The sequence below is a fragment of the Microplitis mediator genome, chromosome 9, assembly GCF_029852145.1.
Source record: "Microplitis mediator isolate UGA2020A chromosome 9, iyMicMedi2.1, whole genome shotgun sequence".
Classification (NCBI taxonomy): Eukaryota; Metazoa; Arthropoda; class Insecta; order Hymenoptera; family Braconidae; genus Microplitis; species Microplitis mediator.
The window spans coordinates 21,664,851-21,689,384 of NC_079977.1; the positions used below are offsets into that span (position 1 = coordinate 21,664,851).

General features: G+C 27.5%; 2 protein-coding genes and 1 long non-coding RNA gene across 5 annotated transcripts in view; 2 read left to right on the forward strand and 1 right to left on the reverse strand.

Annotated features, from left to right (window-relative positions):
* The window catches only part of LOC130674434 (uncharacterized), a 47,021-nt gene extending 33,395 nt beyond the window's left edge, over positions 1 to 13,626 (reverse strand). Inside the window, exon 1 of one of the 2 annotated variants that reach the window (XM_057479759.1) lies at positions 13,018 to 13,626. The gene's annotated coding sequence lies outside the window, so the exon portion shown is untranslated. The remainder of the gene's footprint in view (positions 1 to 13,017) is intronic. The other variant, XM_057479760.1, reaches the window with a different exon arrangement.
* On the forward strand, positions 389 to 1,254 carry LOC130674440 (uncharacterized). Its single transcript, XR_008991046.1, has 3 exons — positions 389 to 501; positions 607 to 735; positions 936 to 1,254. It is a non-coding gene; the product is annotated as an uncharacterized LOC130674440 (long non-coding RNA).
* Positions 13,627 to 17,024: 3,398 nt separating the features above from the next.
* Positions 17,025 to 24,359, forward strand: LOC130674435 (prion-like-(Q/N-rich) domain-bearing protein 25). 2 transcript variants are annotated; one of them, XM_057479762.1, is made up of 10 exons: positions 17,025 to 17,118; positions 20,806 to 20,922; positions 21,000 to 21,096; positions 21,541 to 21,783; positions 21,943 to 22,089; positions 22,177 to 22,371; positions 22,642 to 22,716; positions 22,958 to 23,203; positions 23,291 to 23,536; positions 24,072 to 24,359. In XM_057479762.1, the coding sequence occupies exons 2-10, from the start codon at positions 20,833 to 20,835 to the stop codon at positions 24,254 to 24,256; spliced, it is 1,524 nt and encodes a 507-aa protein (XP_057335745.1). In that variant the 5' UTR covers positions 17,025 to 17,118; positions 20,806 to 20,832; the 3' UTR covers positions 24,257 to 24,359. The 2 variants fall into 2 exon arrangements, with proteins under 2 accessions (XP_057335745.1, XP_057335744.1); XM_057479761.1 differs by lacking the exon at positions 17,025 to 17,118 and adding an exon at positions 19,779 to 19,906.
* Positions 24,360 to 24,534: the final 175 nt, after the last annotated feature.

Sequence of the window (24,534 nt, forward strand, 5' to 3'; positions counted from 1 at the left end):
ATTCTTTATAAAATTCGTCCTCTGGAATTTTAACGTATCTTTGATATTTGTAAAATTATTAATATGTATACACATATATATTTTAATACTACTACACGGAAAAAAAATTCGACGAAAAATTCCAATATTACTATCGTAATCCTGGACTATACTTTTATTATCTGTAACTTTCAAATATATGATACGAAAATTTACAGTTTGTAAAAGATTTTTTACTATTCACTATCGTAATTTTATTAAGAGCTTGTTGTATAAAATTCAATAAGAAATATTACAATGTTACTATCGTAAATAGTAAAAGAATAAAAAATGAGATTTAATTATAATATTTATTCTTTTATTCTTCCTCTTAATTTACAGTGCTGCCTCTATGTTTTTACAATACAAGTCACAAAAATTACGATAGTTGAATTGTAAATTTTTTGACATGGTATAGTATATGCCATCTGAAGCGTTTCCGTATGAAAGACAAATGTCACAATACCATGATGTGATGCTTGTGTGAGTATATATATATATATATATACAAATGATGACATCTACTTTGTCTGTATTATTTGTGGTTCAACTATATATATTTATAAATCAGGTCATCTTTATCCACAGTGTAGTGCAGAAATAGAGGTTATTTTTCATGACGTTTTTCGGACAATTGTAAATAAGAAATTTAAAAAAAAAACTGTGCTTTCTTCATAACAAACCTACATAGATTCTGGAATATAATAATTTGGTAGTGTAAGTATAATTTATACTATTTAATTTTTATTAAACTGAATATTCTGTGGGTATATCGTTCGTTTTAAAATTATTTATCTGGACATGAAGTTTATTTTTATAAACAATTTAGTAGTATTATGTGGTCATAGGATAAATGATTCTAAATGAATGAAAATTTATTTTTTCTAATAAATTCAATTCTCCTAATTTTGTTACAGGATATTCTTCATTTGTCGACAATAACCTCAAATTATGGACATTTAAAGTTTCTTTATGGATACTGAAGTTAGCAGACGCCTAATAATTTTTGGATTTTTTTACAAATGATAAATTATAGAAAAAAAGTATTCGAAAAAATTGCACCTATGGTTTTTTTAAATTTTCTACATGTGCGTATTTTGAATACAAAGAAATGAGTTATTTATTCAAAAGGAAAAAATTATAATACTTTTGGAATCTGATGTAATATTATAACTTATAAAGTTAAAATAATTAATACTAAATTTTATATACACCAAAAAAATATATTTGAAAAAATATTAAATAAATATTTTATTATTACTACTTCAACATGTTTTATTTTTATTTCGAGATTGTATTTTCCTTCTTAATTTAACTGTTAAAAAAAAAAAAAAATTCCAAATGATAAATTTTTCTTTTCTATTAATTATAAGTTCTACTTTCTTAAGAATAGTATATTACACACTGAGGGAAGTAAAGTAAGAAATGTCTCAGATCACATGTAATTGTTGGCCGAGGCGAAGCCGAGGTCAACAAACATGTGATCTGAGGCTTTCTTATTTACTTCCCGAGGAGTGTATGCTATTTTTCTCCTCGACGGAGGCGGAAAGCGGCAACTTTGTTTTGCACAGCGGGACGAAAGTTGACGCTTTCCGCCCGTCGAGGAGAAAAATATATTTTACTCCATTGACTTCTAATTATTATTTTATATTTAAAGAAATTCTACATTACCGACTCATTCATTTTACGATAGTTGTATTAGAATTTATGTTGACGCAAATTGTATAATTTACTCTATAGTATCTGATTTTTTCTTTCAGGTAGTAGTATAAATTATAAAATAAAAATTACGATAGTCTATTGTAAAAATTATTATTGAAAACTTATAGTCCAGCGTTACAATACTATATAATGAAAATTACGATAGTTAAATCGTAAAAAATCCGTGAATTTTTTTTCCGTGTATAGCTGTAATACTTCCTAGAGCTTAAACTATCGATTTTATCATTAAAATTGTAAGTAATGATTCTGTTGTAAATTTAATTTTTTATAAGAAGAAAAGGTCATTACACTTTACTTTTTTTTTAAATCGATTTTATCGTCAGAAAACATTTAGTTTATCACTAAAAATAAAAAAAATTTATTTTTGTCGATTTCGTTACTATGAGATGTTTATTTTATTACTTTATTAATTACCGGAGAAATAGAATTTTTATCTCCTCAATTTTAATTTATTTTTAAATTGACGTAGAAACTTTTAGATTAATCGATGCATCGATTATTGATTCAATCGATATATTAATTTTTTTCGGAAAATTAAAAAATTTTAATCCAAAACAGGAAATCGATATACTTGTACTAACAATCGATATATCGATTAGTTGATAATCGATACATTTTTATTTTTCAATTGATACATCGATTAGTTGATAATCGATACATTTATTATTTGACAATCGATATATTGATTAGTTTATAATCGATACATAGATTAGTTGATAATCGATACATTGATGAGTTGATAATCGATACGTCGATTAATTGATAATCGACACATCGATTAGTTGATAATCGATACATTTTTATTTTTCAATTGATACATCGATTAGTTGATAATCGATACATTTATTATTTGACAATCGATATATTGATTAGTTTATAATCGATACATCGATTAGTTGATAATCGATACATTGATGAGTTGATAATCGATACGTCGATTAATTGATAATCGACACATCGATTAGTTGATAATCGATTGAGTATTTTTTGGTGGTTGACTTAATAAATTTTCAATGATTTTAAAATCGATATATCAATTAAGTGAAAATCGATATATCGATTAAATGAATATCGATATATCGATTAGATGATATTCGAGAAATCGATTTGATTTTGTTTCTAAGTTTAAATTTTTTACCTCCTTTATAATCGATTGATTAATATTAACTAATCGATATATCGATTACTTAATATTAACTAATCGATTTATCGATTACTTTATAATCGATTATTTTAAAGTCACGCTTTTAAAAAATTATTATAAATGCATCAGTTTAAAAATTACACGTAAGTTATTGATTTAAACTCGATTTGATAAATCGATATATAGTATAATCGATAAATCAATTTTTTAATTCAACATAGAATTATCTTTCAATCTTTGAAAAAAATTTTAACATTTCAATATACCAAAACTACATCTAATCGATTAATCGATTCAACATTAAATCGATGCATCGATTTACAACAAATCGATATCTCTATTAAATGTAAAATTATTTTCTAATTTTTAGAAAAAAATTCTACAGTTCAAAATTACAATATTTCATTTCATCGATCAATCGATTTAACATCAAATCGATTAATCTATTTAACATTAAATCGATCAATCGATTTAATAAATTGATGGTTTTTTATATTTTTTAATTTTTTGCTTAAGAAACAAAAATTTAGAATTTCATAAATCGATTATCGACCAATTTTTGTAAAAAATCGATTCATTTTATTTAAAAAAAAAAAAAATTAATGAATGAGTGATTTGATTAATTCAATTAAATCGATTTAAATAGCAAATAAAATTTTTCATATTTATTTGATCTTTTTTTTTGTCAAATTTTTTTATTATCACTTTTATTTAAACTGCATACACAGTAATATATAAAGTACATATATTGTATACCTATATATATATGTATATATACGTCATACAATTTACACAAGTGGACTTACACACGCTTTTGACGTTCAAGAGTCTTGTAACATAAAAAGACCGACTGAGTTTATATAGACCGAGTTGTGTTAAAAAAAAAAAAAGTTAAATTAAATAAAATAAAAAAAAAAAAAAATGTCGGGTAAAGTTAAGCAGAGTCGAGTAAAAAATTAAAAAAAAATGAATAAATAATAAAATAATAAAAAATTGTGAAAGAGAAAGTGCAGTTAATATATATAAATATATATATATATATATTTCTGTAAATAGAAATTTTATTTTTTTAAGTAAAATGAAATTTAATTATAAATTTTAATGGAATTATTTATTCGCTTAAATTTTAAATTATTTCGATAAAAAAAAAATTTGGCGCTCTTTTTTTTATTTAAAAAATTTAGAGAAAAAAAAAAATTTTTGAGGAGTAAGGGGGAGTTTTGGATAGGAAATTTACTGGGCTACAAAATTGGTCCTGAGGAAAAAAGGCGTAGGATTGATAGTTTCAGAGATATGGGAGTTTGAAGTGCGGGAAAATTGGCGGGAAATTTGAAATTTAAAAAATTTGGGAATTTGATGCTGGGAAAGGAGAGGGCGGAAAGGGATATTAGATACCGAATAAATTTATACTCTGTAAAAAAAAATTAATCAATTTTAAACCTGGTTTAAAAAACCAAAATTTGAAATTTGAAGTTTTGAAAAAATAATTAAATTCATTGGTGTTGTAATTTTTAAACAAATGATTTTTATAAATTTTCACAGAAACAAAAATTGTAGCCCTTAAAATTTCCTTTCCAACGATCACCTATAACATATATTTATCTCATATATTTCCCTAGTTTTCATTAATAAAATTTATGAATCAAAAATTTCTTCAAACTCAAAACTAGTATCCGTCTTATTTTTGGCCCGTAACTCAAAAATAATCATTCCTACCAAAATTTTCACAGAATCAAAAATTGTAGCCCTTAAAATTTCCTTTCCAATCATCACCTATAACATATATTTATCTCATATATTTCCCTAGTTTTCATGAATAAAATTTATGAATCAAAAATTTCTTCAAACTCAAAACTAGTATCCGTCTTATTTTTGGCCCGTAACTCAAAAATAATCATTCCTACCAAAATTTTCACAGAATCAAAAATTGTAGCCCTTAAAATTTCCTTTTCAACCATCACCTATAACATATATTTATCTCATATATTTCCCTAGTTTTCATTAATAAAATTTATGAATCAAAAATTTCTTCAAACTCAAAACTAGTATCCGTCTTATTTTTGGCCCGTAACTCAAAAATAATCATTCCTACCAAAATTTTCACAGAATCAAAAATTGTAGCCCTTAAAATTTCCTTTCCAACCATCACCTATAACATATATTTATCTCATATATTTCCCTAGTTTTCATTAATAAAATTTAGGAATCAAAAATTTCTTCAAACTCAAAACTAGTATCCGTCTTATTTTTGGCTCGTAACTCAAAAACAATCACTCCCACCAAAATTTTCACAGAAACAAAAATTGTAGCCCTCAAAATTTCCTTTCCAACCATCACCTATAACATATATTTATCTCATATATTTCCCTCGTTTTCATTAATAAAATTTGGGACTCAAATTTTTTTATATAAAATTTTATTCATTTATATAAAATAATAATAAATCTTATCAATGATCCGTAGCGTACATTGACGTTACAATTACGATTGCATTGTAATTGTTGAGTGCAGTAGCAGACTTAAAATATGAGAATATATTAAAAAAAAAAAAATATATATACATATTGTATATATAAAAATTAAAATAGTGTAAATGAATGAGTAACAAAATAAACATACATATGATGTAAATGTAAATATATGATATATATATTCATATCAATAAGCGCGAGTTATTAAAAGCACTTGTATTTTATTATCTAATTTATTCTTCATTGTTTTAAATATATATAATTTTTGAATTAATTTTCATAAATTTTTTTTTGTATTGCTATTACTTATAAAATATATGAGATAAATATATATCATAGTATGTCATTAAAACGAAAATTTTGTGGGCTACAATTTAGGTCTCTTTGAAAATTTGCGTGGGAGTGATTGGAGTCAAGTTATGGGTCAATATTTATATGAAGATGAGTCTTTAGAGTTTTAATTATCAAGACTTTAATCCATTGCCTTTTACTTCTATGGAATTATAATTTTTCTTGAGTCGATAAAAAAATTTTTAGTTCAAAATGGGATTTTTTTAAGTTAACGTACGGTCGATTGCAGAAATTTTTTTTTAATTAAGAAATTTAATGAATTAATTTTAAGTAAAAATTTTTGTAAATAAATTTTCTTGAATCAAAAATATCGATTTTGAAAATAATTTTCTTGAACTAAGAAATTTATGAAATTTCGTACAACAGAAATTTTCTTGAATCAAGACTCGACTTCAAAAGATAAATTTTTTCAACTAAAAAAATTTCTTGGATCAAGAAATTTGCTGGTATCTGTCACAGTTTAAATTTTCTTGAGTCAAGACTCGATATCGGACAAATTTTTTTTGAACTAAGAAATTTCTGGAATCAAATGCGAAAGAAATTTTCTTAAATCAAGAAAAAGTCGAGATCAATAGAAAATTTTCTTGAATCAAGAAATTTCTAGAATCTGATACAGGGGGAATTTTTAAAATCAAGACCATCGATAACAAAAAGCAGAACTTTCTCGAAGTAAAAAATTTCTTGAAGCAAGAAAATTCCTAGAATGTCAGTTTAAATTTTCTTGAGTCAAGACTGATATCAGAAAAATTTTTTTGAACTAAGAAATTTCTTAAATCTAATGTAAGGGAAATTTTCTTGAAACATAAAAGTCGATATGAATAGAAAAAATTTCTTGAGTCAAGAAATTTCTAGAATCTGTTACAGGGGAAATTTTTAAAAATCAAGACCATCGATAACGAAAAGCAGAATTTTCTTGAAGTAAAAAATTTCTTAAAGCAAGAAAATTCCTAGAATTTCAGTTTTAATTTTCTTGAGTCAAGACTCGATATCGGATAAATTTTTACGAACTTAAAAATTTCTGGAATCTTGCAAGAGAAATTTTCTTGCATCTAAAATATTAATATTGAAAGAAAAATTTCTTTAAAATAAATTTTTTTGAATCAAGAAAATGTCGAATTTGTTACAGGAAATATTTTCTTAAATCAAAACTCGATATCAAAAAACCGAATTTTCTTAAAATAAAAAATTTCTGGAATCTGTCCAAATTTTCTTGAATCAAGACTCAATATTAATCGAAATTTTGAACTAAAAAATTTCTTGAATCAAGAAAATTTCTGGAATTCGACAGAACCCAAATTTTTTTACCGAAAAATTTTTTTGAACCACAAAATATATTTTTCCTTAATAATTTTCGCCGTTCAAAAAAATTTTCTTGCATCATAATTTTCAAAATTTTAAATTTCCCGCCATTTTTCCCATTCTTCAAACCTCAATATCTCCGAAACCATCAATCCTACGAAATTTTTTTATCAGACCAATTTCATAGTTCACTAAATTTCCTTTCCAAAACCCCTACTAAAAAAGATTACCTTCAAATTTCACTTCCATAAATAAATAAATAAAAATTGTTATTTAAATAAAATAAAAATAAGAGCACTGACCTTGATAGTCAAACGTTTTTTCTGACTTAAATAAATTTAATTTTTTATTCCTCCTTTTTTTTTATTTTAATTTTTTTAATTCAACTTTTTTATCATCATTATTGCTACACTTTTTTTTTCATTACAGATCTCACTTCCGGTGCAACGATCGAGGTCTTTTACAAGTGAGTGTACACAAGTGAGCTAAAGAGCCCTTATATATATTACTCTTGCTATATTTAATATCACATATATATTTTTTTTTCTCCTTATCCCTCTTAAATTGTTATTATTATTTATTATTAATAAATTACACTTGTACATATATTTAAATAATTAATTATTATTATATTTTTTTTTCCCAGACTTGATATACGATTTTATAATTTTAAATTCCCCTTGTCATTACTTTTATATTTATATATGTGTTATTAAATATAATAAAAAAAATATTGCCAATAAAAATGTAATTACCGACGTGTAACGAAATGTATGAGTTACTCTAGTATGGAGTACGAATAAATAATTAGCTTTCATTACTTTAAATTTAAATTTTATTTATTTTTTATGATTCAAATCAAAATTCTGGGATAAATATCGAGTTTAGAGAAAAAATTAATCAGAGGTTTTTTTTAGGAAATTTTGAGATCTACAAAAAAGCTCTGGGAACTTTTGCTGTAGAATTTGAATTTAGAGCTGGAGAAGCGGGAGAAGAGATAAAACTTAAGAGATTTGAGGAATTTTTTTGTTAATTAATTAAATTAGGGACGTAGTTTTGAAAATATGAAGAAATTTATAGAGACCTTTTTTGTAGAGCTTTGAATTCTCTACAAAAAAGATTAGAGATGTTTTTTTGATAAAAGTGAATTTTAAAGCCCTAGAAGCTTTTGAAACTCTGATTTTTGAGTGGCGAATATTTTGGTCGTAAATTTATTTGAGAAAATTTAAAATTCTGGCACAAAAATTCCCCGTATCAAAAAATCACTCAGAACTTTTTTGTAGCTTATAAAATTCCCCACAAAAAATCCCTGACTCATATTTGTGATAAAATTGAATCCTACGGCTCTAGAGGCTTTCAAGACTGAAATTTTGAAGTAAAAATTATTTAACTCAAAAAATTATTTGAGGAAATTTAAAATTCTGTCTCAAAAATTCCCCATATCAAAAAATCACTAAGGACTTTTTTGTAGCTCATAAAATTCCCCACAAAAAATGTATAATTCATATTTTTGATAAAATTGAATCCTAAAGCTCTAGAGGCTTTCAAGACTCAAATTTTGAAGTAAGAATTATTTAACTCGAAAACTTATTTAAGAAAATTTAAAATTCTGGCTCAAAAATTCCCCATATTAAAAAATCACTCAGAACTTTTTTGTATCTTACGAAATTTCCTACAAAAAATGTCTGATTCATATTTGTGATAAAATTGAATCCTACGGCTCTAGAGGCTTTCAAGACTGAAATTTTGAAGTAAAAATTATTTAACTCAAAAAATTATTTGAGGAAATTTAAAATTCTGTCTCAAAAATTCCCCATATCAAAAAATCACTAAGGACTTTTTTGTAGCTCATAAAATTCCCCACAAAAAATGTATAATTCATATTTTTGATAAAATTGAATCCTAAAGCTCTAGAGGCTTTCAAGACTCAAATTTTGAAGTAAGAATTATTTAACTCGAAAACTTATTTAAGAAAATTTAAAATTCTGGCTCAAAAATTCCCCATATTAAAAAATCACTCAGAACTTTTTTGTATCTTACGAAATTTCCTACAAAAAATGTCTGATTCATATTTTTGATAAAATTCAATCCCAAAGCTCTAGAGGCTTTCAAGACTCAAATTCTGAAGTAAAAATTATTCAATTCCAAAACTTATTTGAGAAAATTTAAAATTCTGGCCCCAAAATTCCCCATATCAAAATAATTACTCAGAGCTTATTTTTAGCTCATAAAATTCTCTACAAAAAATTCCACAGTTATTTTTTTCTAAAATAGTTAAGAGCTCTAATTATCAAATATCGTCATAAAAATAATTAAAAATAAAATTTATATCGAATTATTACACTAATAAACTCGAGTTTCCGGTTCAAATATTAAAAATATTAAAAAATCTTCTTATACTTTTTTGTAGACGATAAAATTATAAATAAAAAAGTTAAATACCAATAGTCTCTAATTCCAATAGTTTAGTCACAAAAATAAGTAAAAAATGAAATCAACTGTGTAAACTAATAAATTTCTAATATAATGTAATTAACTTAATTATAAATCATATATTTATATATATATATATATTACTCATCGACGTTGTCGTCGAGTACAAAATTAATATCGATTCAATGGCCCCTCTTTTTTAATTTAAAAAAAAAAAAAAAAAAGTTCAAGTAAAAACGAGAAAAATAAAAAAATTAAAAAAAAAAAAAAAAAAAAAAAAAAAGGGGGGAATGAAACTAGAGGAAAAAAGGCGGGAGGGAAGTCTGGCTGTTATCGAACGCAAAGTAGGAGAGGAAAATAAAAATGTTAAAAAATAAAAATATTAAAAATAAAAAAAAATAAAAAATGGTAATAAAAAATATGAGGAGAAGACGAAGATGTATAGGAAGCGAAGAAGAAAGAGAGAGAAGGAGAGACGGAGGGAAGGAGAGAGAGATAGGGAAGGAAAGGAGAAGGTTGTAGGGAGGAGGTAGAGGGCGAGGGGCAGAGGGAGAGAAGGGAGGGTGGGAGTGAAGGCGCGGGAGGAAAGAGGAAGGCGACGGGAAAGGAGGGAAAGGGGGAGGTATCTCATCTTTACTTTATGAATTTAATTTTTAAATTGGACGGAATTGAACGATAGAAAAAAATTTTAATTAAACTTTTTTATTGTTGCTGTATAGAATTGTAATTTTTTATTTTATTTTATTATTCGTTTTTTTTTTATTTTTATTGTTATTTATTAATCGATTTGATGTATCGAATTGCTATGGTTTTATTATTCGATATATCGATTTATTAGTCGAATGTGGAAGACGAAAAAATTTGTGAGGAAAACTTAAATCAGAAAAAAATTTGAAATTTTTAGATTTTTTTTTCGATATATCGATTATTTAAACGATTCGATATATCGAATGTCGATTAGTCGATTTTGTAAAAAAAATTTGATGATGGAATTTTTTAGTTTTTTTGATTTCGATATATCGAAAGTGGTCGAAATATCGATTCATTTGGACGATTCGATATATCGAATATCGATTAGTCGATATTTTCAAGAAATATAAACAAAAAAATTTCAGAAAATTAAAAATTGTTTAGTTATTGGAAAATTTCAAATTCAATAGATCGTAGGTTATCGAGATATCGATTTATTGGAACGATTCGATACATCGAAAGTCGATCAGTCGATTTGAAAAAAAATTTGGCTAAGAATATTTAAAAACAAAATTTGAATTATTTTGTGTTTATGGAATTTTTGAGTTCGATATGTCGAAAGTGTTCGAGGAATCGATTTACTAGAACAGATCGAGGTATCGATTTATTAAACCGAATCAATAAATGAGAGTGAAGAAAATTGTCGTCGTAAAAAAAATTATTTCAAATATTACAGTTCTTAGATTAATGATTAATCGAAATAAATCGATGCATCGATTAAAATCTCATATCGATTACAATCTTGTATCGATTTAAATCGATAATCTTAAAAAAAAATTTGAATCAAGTATCATTGAAATGACATGTCAACTAACGGGAAAATAAAATCGATTTATCGAATAATTAAATCGATAATCGATTTAAGAAATCGAAAATCGATTTAAGACATCGATCACTTGTTTTCAAATTAACAAAAAATGATTATTGTCAGATATAATGAGAATTGAATATTAGGTCGAATTACCCAAATCGATATATCGATTAATTAAATCGATAATCGATTTAAGAAATCGATCACTCGTTTTCAAATTTAGAAAAAAATAATAATAATAATCAGATATAATGAAAATTAAATATTAGGTCGAATTACCCAAATCGATATATCGATTAATTAAATCGATAATCGATTAAAAAATCGATTGCTCAAATTTTCAAATTTCTCAAACAAGTAAAATTTTTTTAATAAAAAATTTTTCATCGATATATCGAATGGTAAAATAAATCGATTATTTTTATCTCCGTAATTAAAAAAAAACTAATCAATTAAAATTCTAATTCTAATTCAAATTGATAATAATAAAAAATTGTTTTTTTATTAATTTTAATTAAATCTAAAAAAAAATTTTATAACGATAATAAAAATGTCATTTTTATAAATTAAAACTGACTAAAAGAAAAAAAAAAATATATATGACAAGAAATGAGTTCCAAGAATTTAATTTAAACTTAATTAATTTTTCGCTTACTACAACATTATTATCATTATCATTTTTATTATAAAAATTTTTTATTTTTTTACTTTTTATTATTTTTTATTTTTACTCCAATGCACGAGTGAGAAACTCTGTTATTTCCGTTCCTAACCCTATATATACATACCAACATATATACATATGTATATAACAATAATATATGTAACAATACAATAGTCTGACTAACTCGCGATTCTTTTCCACACGTGCAGTAAAAAAAATAAAACGCGATATCAAATATATTTTTCGCGGCACTCGATTGCCTTCACTTAAAATGCTCATATCTCTGAAAATATCACAGATAGCTGAAAATAGCTCCTCATCAAAATTGAAGCTCGTTAAATTTCCTATAAAAAACTATGAGACAATTTTTCTCTATCTCTAATAATTACCTCGATATTTAATTACTTTTAATTGAAATGTCAAAATTCGATTTTTCACTTGTGATACACTAAACACTAAAAATGCTCATATCTCTCAAAATATCACAGATAGCTCAAAATAACCCCTTTGCAAAATTGTAGCTTATAAAATTTCCTACAAAAAAGTATTGAACCATTTTCCTCTATCTGTAATAATTACACAGATATTTAATTACTTTTAATTGAAATGCCAAATTTGATTTTTCACTTATGATACACTAAACACTAAAAATGCTCATATCTCTCAAAATATCACAGATAGCTCAAAATAGCCCCTTTGCAAAATTGTAGCTTATAAAATTTCCTACAAAAAAGTATAGAACCATTTTCCTCTATCTGTAATAATTACCCAGATATTTAATTACTTTTAATTAAGATGTCAAAATTTGACTTTTCAAGTTTTATACAGCCAATTCTAAAATTGCTCATATCTCTTAAAATATCACAGATAGCTCAAAATGATCTCTATTCAAAATTGTAGCTCATCAAATTTCCTACAAAAAAGTCTAAAAAAATTTTTCAGTAGCTTCAATAATTACCCAGATAATTAATAATTACAAAAAAAAAGTAAACTGACATTTGTGACATTTACTACAAAATATATAAATATCTCACAAAATATGACAGATACAAAAAAAATGTATTCCAAAAATTTTACAGAAAATTAAATTTCCTAAAAAAAAGTATTAGAAATTTTTTCCATATTTCCCATAGGATCTGAAAAAACTCTAGAATTCTCCATAACCACAAAAAAAAAATTTTTAATTTCAAAAATTTCTCATAAAAATTTAAAAATTTCCTAAAATTTGACAATTGTCCCCAAAAGTATGACAGAAATTAACTCAATTAAATTGCCCTCAAAAAATTCCTCATATTTTTTTTCAAACTTTCCATCAATGAAAAAAAAAAAAAAGAAAAAAAATTCAAAAACTCACCAAATTTAAATAATTTCCGTTTGAACACCAAAATAATAAAAAAAATTATTTAAAAATGTCAATTATTCTGGCACTTGCACTTCACTTATTTGTTTAGAATTTTTAAAAATAAATAATTAATTTTAAAAAAAAAAATTAACCCCACAAATGAGGCGACGCTTTGTGTCGCGTATACATTTAATTTAAATTTTTTAAATTTCACTTTATAAATTCACTTGTTTTAAATTATTATCAGTAATTATTGGTCTTTATAATTAATATATGTATATATATATGTTTAATATATATATTAATATATAATAATAATAAAAAAATAACAAAAAAACGTGTGATACAAGATGGCGTTAACCCGCCCGCACACAATCAGGTGGAAAATGCCGGAATGTCGTGAGATCGTGATCGTATGGTAAAAATATATATATGTATATATATATATATATGTGTATAGTATATTGTGTATAGTCTTTGGTCTGGACTATAGTAAAAAAAAAAAAAAAACACACACACAGCACTGAGTCAGAGCACACACAGTGACACTGAGCGCACAGAACACACACACGGTTTTGTTACGATGCTGCGTAGTCTCGGGCTAAAGATCGACTGGCAGCACTGGCGACTAACTAACGGACTCCAAGTCGCTAGATGCCGTTTAAAATTCATTTTTTTATTTTATTTTATTATAAAGTGAACTGGAGGGGGAAGCGTCGGTTGAGAGTCGGTGGGGAGGGGGGACGCGCTCGGGGGAAGGCGGGAAGACTTGAAATTAAATTTAGTGGCGGGTAGGGCTTGGGAAGAAGGGGAGGGGAGTCGAGAGAGAGAGAAAATTAGAAAATAGGGATTTGAATTTTTGGCGGGAAATTTGAAATTTGAATTATGGGGTTTTGGGAGGAAGTTTGAAAGGGAAATTGATGGTTTGGAAATTTTTTATTTTTTGGTAGAAAGCGGATTTAATAGATTTTTTTTGATGGAAAAGAAATTTGAATTTTTAAGCGGGAAATTTGAAATTTAAATTTTAGAATTTTGGGAGAAAGTTTGGAAAAGAAATTGATGTTTTGGAAATTTTTTATTTTTTGGTAGAAGGCGAATTTTATAAATTTTTTAGATGGAAAAGAAATTTGAATTTTTAAGCGGGAAATTTGAAATTTGAATTTTAAGATTTTGGGAGAAAGTTTGGAAAGGAAATTGATGTTTTGAAAATTTTTGATTTTTTTGAAGAAAGCGAATTTCCTAAATTTTTTTTAGATGAGGAGAAATTTGAATTTTTAAGCGGGAAATTTAAAATTTGAATTTTGAGATTTTGGGAGAAAGTTTGGAAAGGAAATTGATGTTTTGAAAATTTTTGATTTTTTTGTAGAAAGCGAATTTCCTAAATTTTTTTTAGATGAGGAGAAATTTGAATTTTTAAGCGGGAAATTTGAAATTTTTTGAATAATTCAAATGGGAAATTTCGGTTTTCTGGAAATAACTAGAGGATTTAAATGTTTTTTCTATGATGACGTTTTGGAGGAGAAAGAAGAAAATTCGGAAAAAAGTTTTTATTGAAATTCAGGCATGAGGCAGTTGGGGGCAAATGAAACTGTCTTTGTATTTTTGGAAAATGGCCTGTAACTTTTCTTGTGTTAGGAGGAACTCCATACAATATAAACATTTTCTGTTTCTTACGATGGCTACTAGTAGGAAAAACTCAAAAAAGTCATAAGAAAAATTTAAAACTCGGAAAATACATCAATTAAACTCAAGAGTTGATGAATGTGCATCAAAAAGACTATGAATCGGATCATCGTTTACTCTAACGGACACATTTTCAAGAAAACTCAACCCAACCATTTCTTGAAATCCGGAAAAGCTGCAGCTGTTCCCCATGACAAATTTCCCTAAATCCGAAATTCACAATAAAAAAATATACCCTACAGTTACCTAAGATCTAAGAATTATTTTTTTCGGTACCCCAATTACTTGATAGCAAAATAACGTCAAATTTTTTTACCAATTCGAGGTCAATCTGCTGTCCCATGGATGTCAAATGGCTGTCAAAAATTGTGACGGTCAGATTTAAATTTAATAGAATCCCAGCTGACAGCAACTTTTACCTGTAAAATTGACATCTACCAGCATCAACAAATTGACATCCACTCGCAACCAATTTACCCTCCCGTGCTTTGACATCAATCTGACTCTAACTTTTTAAAATCCAAATTTCAGACAAATTGACAGCATACGGATGATAATTTTTTGGATGTCAATTTTTCCCTTCCAATTACTTTAAAAAATTGGATGAGTTCCAACTTAACTTTGGCTGGTTATCGCAGGAAATTTTTTTTACCAACAATTAGTGGTAATATTGACTCCAGGTAAATTATCTAGCGTCTTAAGTTTGACGTATCAATGGAGTTCCGTTTTGCCAAACTCCTCCGCAAGAGAGCAGCACAATCGCGAATTTCGTCGAGCGCACATTTTTAAATGTCAAATTTAAAAAGACAAAAAATTTGTTCTAGAGTGATTTAGAAAAAAAAACCCAAGAAATTTTCAAATTTATGATCAACTATATGATGTTTTCCATAAATAATATAAATGTTGAACCATAATAAATATACAGTATATTTGTCAATTACATATCTGTTTTGGAGTAGCTACAAGTGTCGCAAAAATACATACCGTATTTATACCGTGGGTATACCGTAATAATACTTATACCCAAAAAATACTAGGAAAATACCGTAGAAATACCGTTATGGCAATTCCGTGAGGGAGGCTGTTTTAATCGTAACAGTTTCCAAACCCTTTGAAGTCTCATTTACCTAAAACGAGACCTGTTTTGAGCGTAGATGACGGTTTCGGAAAATAAATACGATTAAACCAGACCTGAGCAGTACCGTTTTAATCGTAAAGGTTATCAAAAGATGTACCATTATTATTATTTTTTAACGCACCCATTATTATTATTATTATTATTATTATTATTATTATTATTATTATTATTATTATTATTATTATTATTATTATGACTTATTATTATTTTACGACTAACTTATAACCCACCTCAGACAAGGTCCAAATATATCGGCCGTAGCGTAGGAGGTAAAGCGATAGTCTGGCGAGCGTTAGGTTGTAGGTTCGAATCTCGGGTAGGGCGAAAATATTTAATAAATTATATTTAATAAGTTAAGCGTATGTGCAATTTCTAAGTGTGTAGTGGGATTATAAAACGTTTAAAAACAGCATAAAAACCATATAAATGGAGTCTAATCATCGTACAAATACGGTATAGCAAGAGCGTAAATACGGTAATAAAATTTCACAAACATACCGCATTTATACCGTGGGTATACCGTAATAATACTTATACCCAAAAAGAGTAGATTATTATTTAAATGTTAATGATCACAAATTCTACGAGGTTAATAATAATAAATTTTTTTTTTATTAAATTTATTCGTTTCCTCGAGGAATGGGCAAAGTCTGGCAAAAAAGTCAGGGCCAGGTCTAGCAACCAGGTCTGGCCCAATGTTATCATTCCAGAGTCCTACCAAGGCTGGGCCAGGACTGGCAACCAAGCATGGGCCAGGTCTAGCAACCAGGTCTGGCCCAATGTTATCATTCCAGAGTCCTACCAAGGCTGGGCCAAGGCTGGCTTACAAGCTTGGGCCAAGCCTGGGCCCGTCGTATTTTCCTCTCTGGAGTAACCAGTCGGGTTCCAATTTTTCCTGCAGGAAAGTAGGGGGCAATACGCATGTTTGCGACCGACATGGGATCGGATAGGCGATTACGCGCTCGGCAGAAAATGTCCTACTTTTCTCCCCCGATGTGTAATGTACTGATTCTGGAGACTGCGAAAAAATAATTGGCACAAAAAATTACTGTTTTGAATTCATCATGCAAAAATTTCTTAAGAAGAGCGAAAGTTATTTTGTGCCAACAAATTCTCTGTTTTCTGTGTAGGCCGTCGGGACTAATGTCTTTTGTAATTACGATCTACAGATAATTACTTTTCCATCAACAAGCTCTGACGTCATGAAAAGTGACCATTTACTTCTGTAAATTTTAATACTTCCGCAGTTACATTTTAGCATTCGTCGTGTGATAGTTCGTTTAAATATTCAGGTATAAGTCAACAAATTTACAATTTTTATTTTTCAAAGCTTCAAATTTCGATTACAGGTCAACTATGACCCGCATGGAAAAGCTATATATTGTTAAAAATATATAAAAATATATATGGTGAATATGTGATAAATATATGGCGGCAAAAATATATGTATTTATGAATATATGTTTTTTACATATATTGGATTATATATTTTTAATAATATATTTCTTTTTATATTTCTCTATATATATTATCTCATATAATGCTCAATATATTTTTGTCATATATAGATGGTATATATGTAATTTATAAAGTATAATATAATCAAATTTATATATATTTTGACTCATATAATTAGTGATATATTGTCTGTATATAATTGATCATACATGGAAGAACTTATATGTTTAAATCTATGGTTTGCGGTATATTTAAGTTATATTTTTCCAATATATTAAAAAATATATTTTTCTCGATATATTTAAAATTAGTCTTTATATACCTGCATTTTTTGAAAAGCTGCCCGATAGCATAGAAATGAAAATTACAAACTAAAATGCCTGGTTTTTATTATGTAACATATTATAGTACGCAAAATATATATAGTACCATATATTTTGCAATATATTGGACGTTATATATTGCAAAATATATATAGTACCATATATTTAGCAATATACTGGAAAACTTATATAAAAAATATACATCATACTGTATGTTAATAAATATACTATTTTCAGTACAATATATCAATATATAATAAATATATCAAGATATATATGCTGAACATACATAAGAAAAGTTATATTGATAAATATATAATTAATATATTGTAGCAATATATTTTTTTTCAATATATTATCATATATTAATACGGCGAAAATATAAATATTATTTTATATATTGTGCAATATATCACATTATAATATTCATATATTCTAAAGTATATTTTTAGTAGATTTCATAAAAATCTAACTATTGTATTTGTCTTCATGATGGAATTTTCGAAAAATTTTGCTACCTCTAAACTCAGCTCAACGAGCTGAGTCAGGAAATACATTTGCCCTAGCAGACCTGAGTTACCGTAAATTCACGGTATTTTTACCGTAAATCTACCGTAGAATACCGTAAAATTCGAGTAGATTTATCGTAATTTACGGTAAATCCACCGTAATTTACGGTAAATCGGTACTTTACGGTGGATTACCGTAAATTACGGCGGATATACCGTAAATTTACCGTCGAATACGATAAATCTATCGTAAAAAAATTCGGGTGGATTACCGAATTACCGTAATTTACGGTGGATTACCGTATTTCCGTATTTTACGGTAAATCCACCGTAAATTACGGAAAATCCACCGTAAATTACGGTAAATCGGTATTTTACGGTGGATTACCGTAATTTACGGTGGGTTTACCGTAATTTGGGTCCATTAGGGCATAATTTATTTTTTTAACTTCCCGCTAAGAAAATCGACGATTTTCGAAAAATTGGGAAGTTATTGTTTTCACCCCGATTTGCGAAAATCGAAATTTCATCAGATGTCGACGTTTTGAGGTCATAGGAAGTTATTCTGACTATTTTCAGAATGATGTCCGAGTGTCTGTATGTATGTATGTGTGTGTGTGTGTGTGTGTGTGTGTGTGTGTGTGTGTATGTGTGTGTGACCGGCTTATAACTTTTTAACTAATGAACCGATTTAGATGGTTAAGGCGGCAATCGAAAGAGCTTGTTGGCCATCAAATTTTTTGAAAATTTCAGATCATTTGATCACGTAGACTCGAAAATATTGGCGAATTACGGAAAAAAAATTTGTTTTTTTTTAGTTTTTTAGTGATTTCTCAGAAACGACTCGAACGATCGACTTCAAAATCTAGTCAGCTCTAGAACTCAATAAAACACGTCGATTGCCGCCTCAACCATCAAAATCGGTCGATTCGTTCGTGAGATATCATATGATATCCACCTAATGAGGAATTTGGTTTTGTACATAAATTACAATAGAATTCATTAGATATTTAATATCATATATTTAACATAATATATTTAAAATATATAAAATATGTACGAAAATCGGCCAAAAGTTAGCTATTTAAAATATATTTTTTATACATCTTCTATATATATTTATATATTTTTTATGTATTTTTAATATATTTTTTTTATATGAAAAATATATTTATTTTATATTTTAACATATATTTTTTTTATAAATTTTTTTCATGCGGGCGATTCGATTCGCCTCGAATAATTCGAAGTTTCGAGTATTTGCACACTCCTAATATAATATAATGATCATCAAATCGTTCCGGTATTGAGTCTTCTTCGGGTATAGGGACATTTACCTTAATTAATCAGTTCTCTTGATCGAAATATAAGCGTTAAATACATTTTAATATAATTATTGATGCATTATCTATGACAAGTCGATAACAGAAGAACTTATTATAATTTTAATTAAATAATACGTCATTAGTAGATTAATAAGAAACGATAAAAATATGGAATTCTGTTAATAAAATTACTTTTGTCGTTAAAAAAATCTAATGAGAGTAGTATTGTATTTTTCCATTGGTTTCATGTCTTTTAGAAGTCATTAGCGTCTAAGTGCGTGGATAAATTTTATAATTCGATAAATTTGTTGTTTGTTTCGACCAATCAGAAACTGCTGACATCAGCATTCTTATACTTATTATTATAACTGATAAGGAACAAAGTAAATTTGATTATTACAAATATAGTTTTCAATTAGTACGTGGTCACTTTTCGTTCAGAATAGACGTTCGAAAAAAATCAACGTGAGTACAAATAATATACGACGTAAATTAATGTATTATTTCAACAATTGCGTAGTTTTGAATTTCAAAATGATATTACGAAAAAACTATCGGTTTTATATAAAAAATAAAAGAAACCTTTTTTGTAGAAAATTTAATAAGCTACAAAATTGGTCATACACATTTTTGTCGTATCTTTAAAAGGTTGACTAGAATTTTAAGTCGAAGGTTGGAAGGAAGGAAATTTTTAGCAATATTTAATTTTGGGGGATTTATTTTTATCGATGGGTTTAAATTAAAATTATGGGGTAACTATTGATTTTGTGAAAAAATTACAAGATACCTTTTTTGTAGAGAATTAAATTCTGAATAAAAAAGGTCATTGTAATTTTTCACGTATCTCTGATAGGGAATAATTAAAATTTAAATTTTCGATGAATTAAAATGGAGGAAAATTTAAAATAAAAATAATTATGATAATATTTAATTAGATTATTAATTATTAAGAGGATAATAAGTATTTTTTGTCACGCGGTATTTAATACTTTTGGCTTGTTAACTTTTATTAAACAGAACGAGAAATAATAATAGAAATTTTTCAGTCGAAATCTGGATCAATTGTATTTTATTTGCTGGCGGTTATTTCGCGGTCAATTTAAAAAATAAATAAATAACACGAGTTTGCAACGCATAAATTAATAAATATTGATTAAATGAATCGATTATTATAAAAAAATTAATAACTCTACTAATAACGAGAGTTTTTTAAATAAAAAATTTTTTTTCTCAAAAAATCAACGCCCGGGATTCGAACCCTCGACCGCCCAGACGCTACGTCGCCCGTAGCTGCAGAGCTTAAACTTTTATTAAATTCCTAAATTTCTAAGATAAATAATCGACTATTATTTCATTTTTTATAGAAATCATCGAAGCTTAATTGTTATAAAATGATCATCAATTATATTATTTTTTTTGTGCTGGCAACTTCTGTTGCGTCGGTAAAACTCCCGAGTAAATTTGCACTTACAGATGAAACAGTGAGTAATTTATTATTACAATTTTCAATCATTTTTTTTTTTTGAAAGTAAACAATAAAGTTTTTTTTATAAACTAGTGTAAGCCCGGCTTCAAAGAAGCTGCGTGTAGCAGTCCACATGATAAATGTATGAGAAATGGCATCGGTTCATACGAATACATTTGTATTGCACAAGGTAATAAAAAAAAAAAACAGATAAACAATTACTTGAATAAAAATGTAATGTTTTTTTCAAAAAATTAAATCAGTGGCTATATCTCAGTAAGTATATAAAATAAATGAACGTTTAAGGTGGTCACTGAAACGGAAATTTAATTTCCTACAACTTTGGTTGGGTAAAAAATTCTCGTAAATCCAACAGTTTAAAAGATATGGCCGTTTAAAGATTTCAAAATCTCCAATTGTTGAATTCGCGGGAATTTTCAAATAATTAAACTTGCGCGCTAGTTTTAAAGGCCTGTAACTTTTGAACTATTGATTTTATCGTAATTGTTGTAAGGACTAAAGTTGTAGCTCAGGAAATTTCCTTTCCAAAAAGCTCATATGATGTATACTTATCTTATATTCTTATGAAGATATAAGCAAGCAAAATTTTAACATCTTAAAATGATAATTGCAGGCACATTAGGATCACACTGTGAAAAAAATTCTCACTGTAAACTTGTTGAGTTTGGAAAATGTTCTGAAAATAATACATGTATCTGTCAGTTCGGAACAGCTGAGTATGATAAAAAAACTTGTATCCCGAAAACAATAAAAAACGATCCCAATTACGAATTTTACAAGGAGTACGATTGTGACTTCAAAACCTGTCATTTAAAGAAAAGTTATTTATCAGTAACTGCACAACGAAGAGAATCAAGTGAGTTTTTAATAGTTTGTTGGTAGCATTAGCCTTCGGCTAATTGAAAAAAATGTTCCTTTATTGCCGTTTTTACATTTATATTCAATACTAATAGTAATGCGAGCAATTTCACGAAGAAGGTTCGAATGGCTTTTTATATTATTTTTTCTTTCTTAGAATTGATGTACGGAGAATATTGTCAAACTAATGGAGATTGTGCTGATTTACATCTCCCGAATCTGATTTGTGACAAAGGCGAATGTAAATGCCCTAAAGACACCCAATTTTTGTTGCCAGAATTGTCATGTAAAAACAGCACAGCAGGTTATTATTTTATATTTTTATTTCTGGTGAAATTTATTAGCCAAAGTAAGCAATAATTGTTAACATAAAGTATTAAAAAACATCCAGGTATTGGAAAAACTTGCATTCCACCGGATTCCGTCAACACTACAAGTGTCACTGAAGAGTCCACTGAAGAATCTACTGAAGAATCAACTGAAGAATCTACTGCTGTAGAAACACCCACTACCATTTGTAATGAATTCAATGTAACCAGATGTCAGAGATATCACACTTACGTGGCTAGTGACGAATGTGTACCTGGTAAGGAAATAATTATTTTTCCCTGCATACAAAGCTAGAATGGGATAGTTTTCATAATCTGGAGGGTTTTACTCACACTATTAATATATTTTTGCATTCAATAGTTCAATATTTTGTCAGCATGACTGGTTTTTGAGATTTTTGTTCCGGCTCGAAGGACCAAAAGAGTCTTTCTTTTAAGTGAAACCAGTCATGCGTACAATTTACATACATATGTTAATAAATATAAGATGTTATAATTTTGTAATTTGATTAATTACTTATTTCTAGATCCCCAATTTGTATGTGATGATGAAGAATTTTATTATGATCCGACTAGACAAGAGTGTGTGGAATACGTGGAAGGTAAATTTTTATATTCATACATAAAGACAATAACAAGGCTATTCTTATAAATATTACCTATCAAAAAAATCCACGTGGGAATCCAGTTTAGATTCCCATATGGCGTTTTCGGGTGGTTTCCTTTAGGTTCATATATAAACCTTTATTTTCCTATGCTTATCCCCGTGGATTCTCATGTGAATCCAGAGTTCCCATAGATACAAACATACATTGATATTTATTAATTAATATGTAAAACCAGAACTTGATGACTTCTACTGTGAAATCGACCATCACTGCCGTAATTTGAAATATGCAAACTGCACTGAGAATATGTGTGTCTGCAAACAAAAATATGAGAACATCGATGGTGTCTGTCTTGGGTATAACGGAGCTGTTTGTGATGACGTTTCCGACTGTATAGTGACCAACTCGATTTGTAATCAGACATGTCAGTGTCCCGAGAACCATTACCTAGCTGGAGACACTTGCTGGAAATTTGCCGAGAGTGAGTTGATTTTTCTTACCTGCAATCTATCTATGGTTTAGGTGGTCCCTATTTATAACCAACCTCCGACTATTTTGAATGTTTCAGACTTGAATGATACCTGCGCACTCGATTTAGGATGCAAGGACCTGAAGTACGCAAGTTGTCAGAATGGTAAATGCCTTTGCAAACAAAATCATGTTGATATCAACGGTACATGCTTTTCAAAACTTAATGGCGCGTGCGACAGCCACTCCGAATGTATCGAAGGAATCGCTCAATGCAGGCACAATATTTGTCAATGTCCTTACAGTCATTATCAAGATGGGTTCAAGTGCTATCCGATGGCTCAGCGTAAGCATTTTTTTCCTTATCTATAATACGATATCAAAAAATCGTATGCTTGTTCAACATTAACTTCAAGGGTTATTAGTATCAGCGGAAGATTTGATTTATTTACATATAATTATAAAAACAGTATAAAAATAGAGGCTCGAGATAGTCAGGATAGTTTATTAATAATTACAGTAGCGAATTAAAAAACACTTTCACAAAAATAAAATTACAACCCCAACCAAATATAAATTGGTTACTTCCACTGAAAGGTTACTTTGGTCCTTCGAGCCAACATATAAGTTCCCAAAAAAGTGGCAAGTGACATTTTTAGACCATAATAGTATAAACAAATAAGTATAAATAATTTTTTTGAAAAGATTTCAACCAAAAAAATGTTTTTTGGTCCGTCGAGCCGAATAAAAGTTACATAAACTACAATGTGTATTACTGTAGATTGATTAACCAATCACACAACAGATAAACTTACTCTACATAAAATGTATATTTTGTTAATAACAAAGATATTATAATTATTATATTTTTTTTTTTTCAGATCCGGGAGATCACTGCTACAACTATGCCGGGTGTTTTGGAGTCCCAAAAAAATGGTGCGGCAGTAATGGTGATTTCTGTATTGACGAATCTGGAATAGAATGTGACCTAAGAACTCACAAATGCGTTTGTCCTCAAGGATACGTCGATGAAAAAACTAAATGTGTAAAATATCTGAAATTATAATTTAAACATTGAATTCAATGTCTAAAATTACAATTCTATTGTAACATTACACAAATAATCATAATAATTGTCATAATAAAACCAGACGAATGAATAAAATAAAGTTTTCTCAATAATGCAATTTTAAACTTCCCGCTAAGAAAATCGAAGATTTTGAAAAATTCTGTGTGTGTGTTTGCATGTATGTATGTGTGTGTGTGTGCATGTCTGTAAACTCTCTATAACTTTTTAACGAATCAACTGATTTTAATTGTTACGGCGGCTATCGAAAGAGCTTG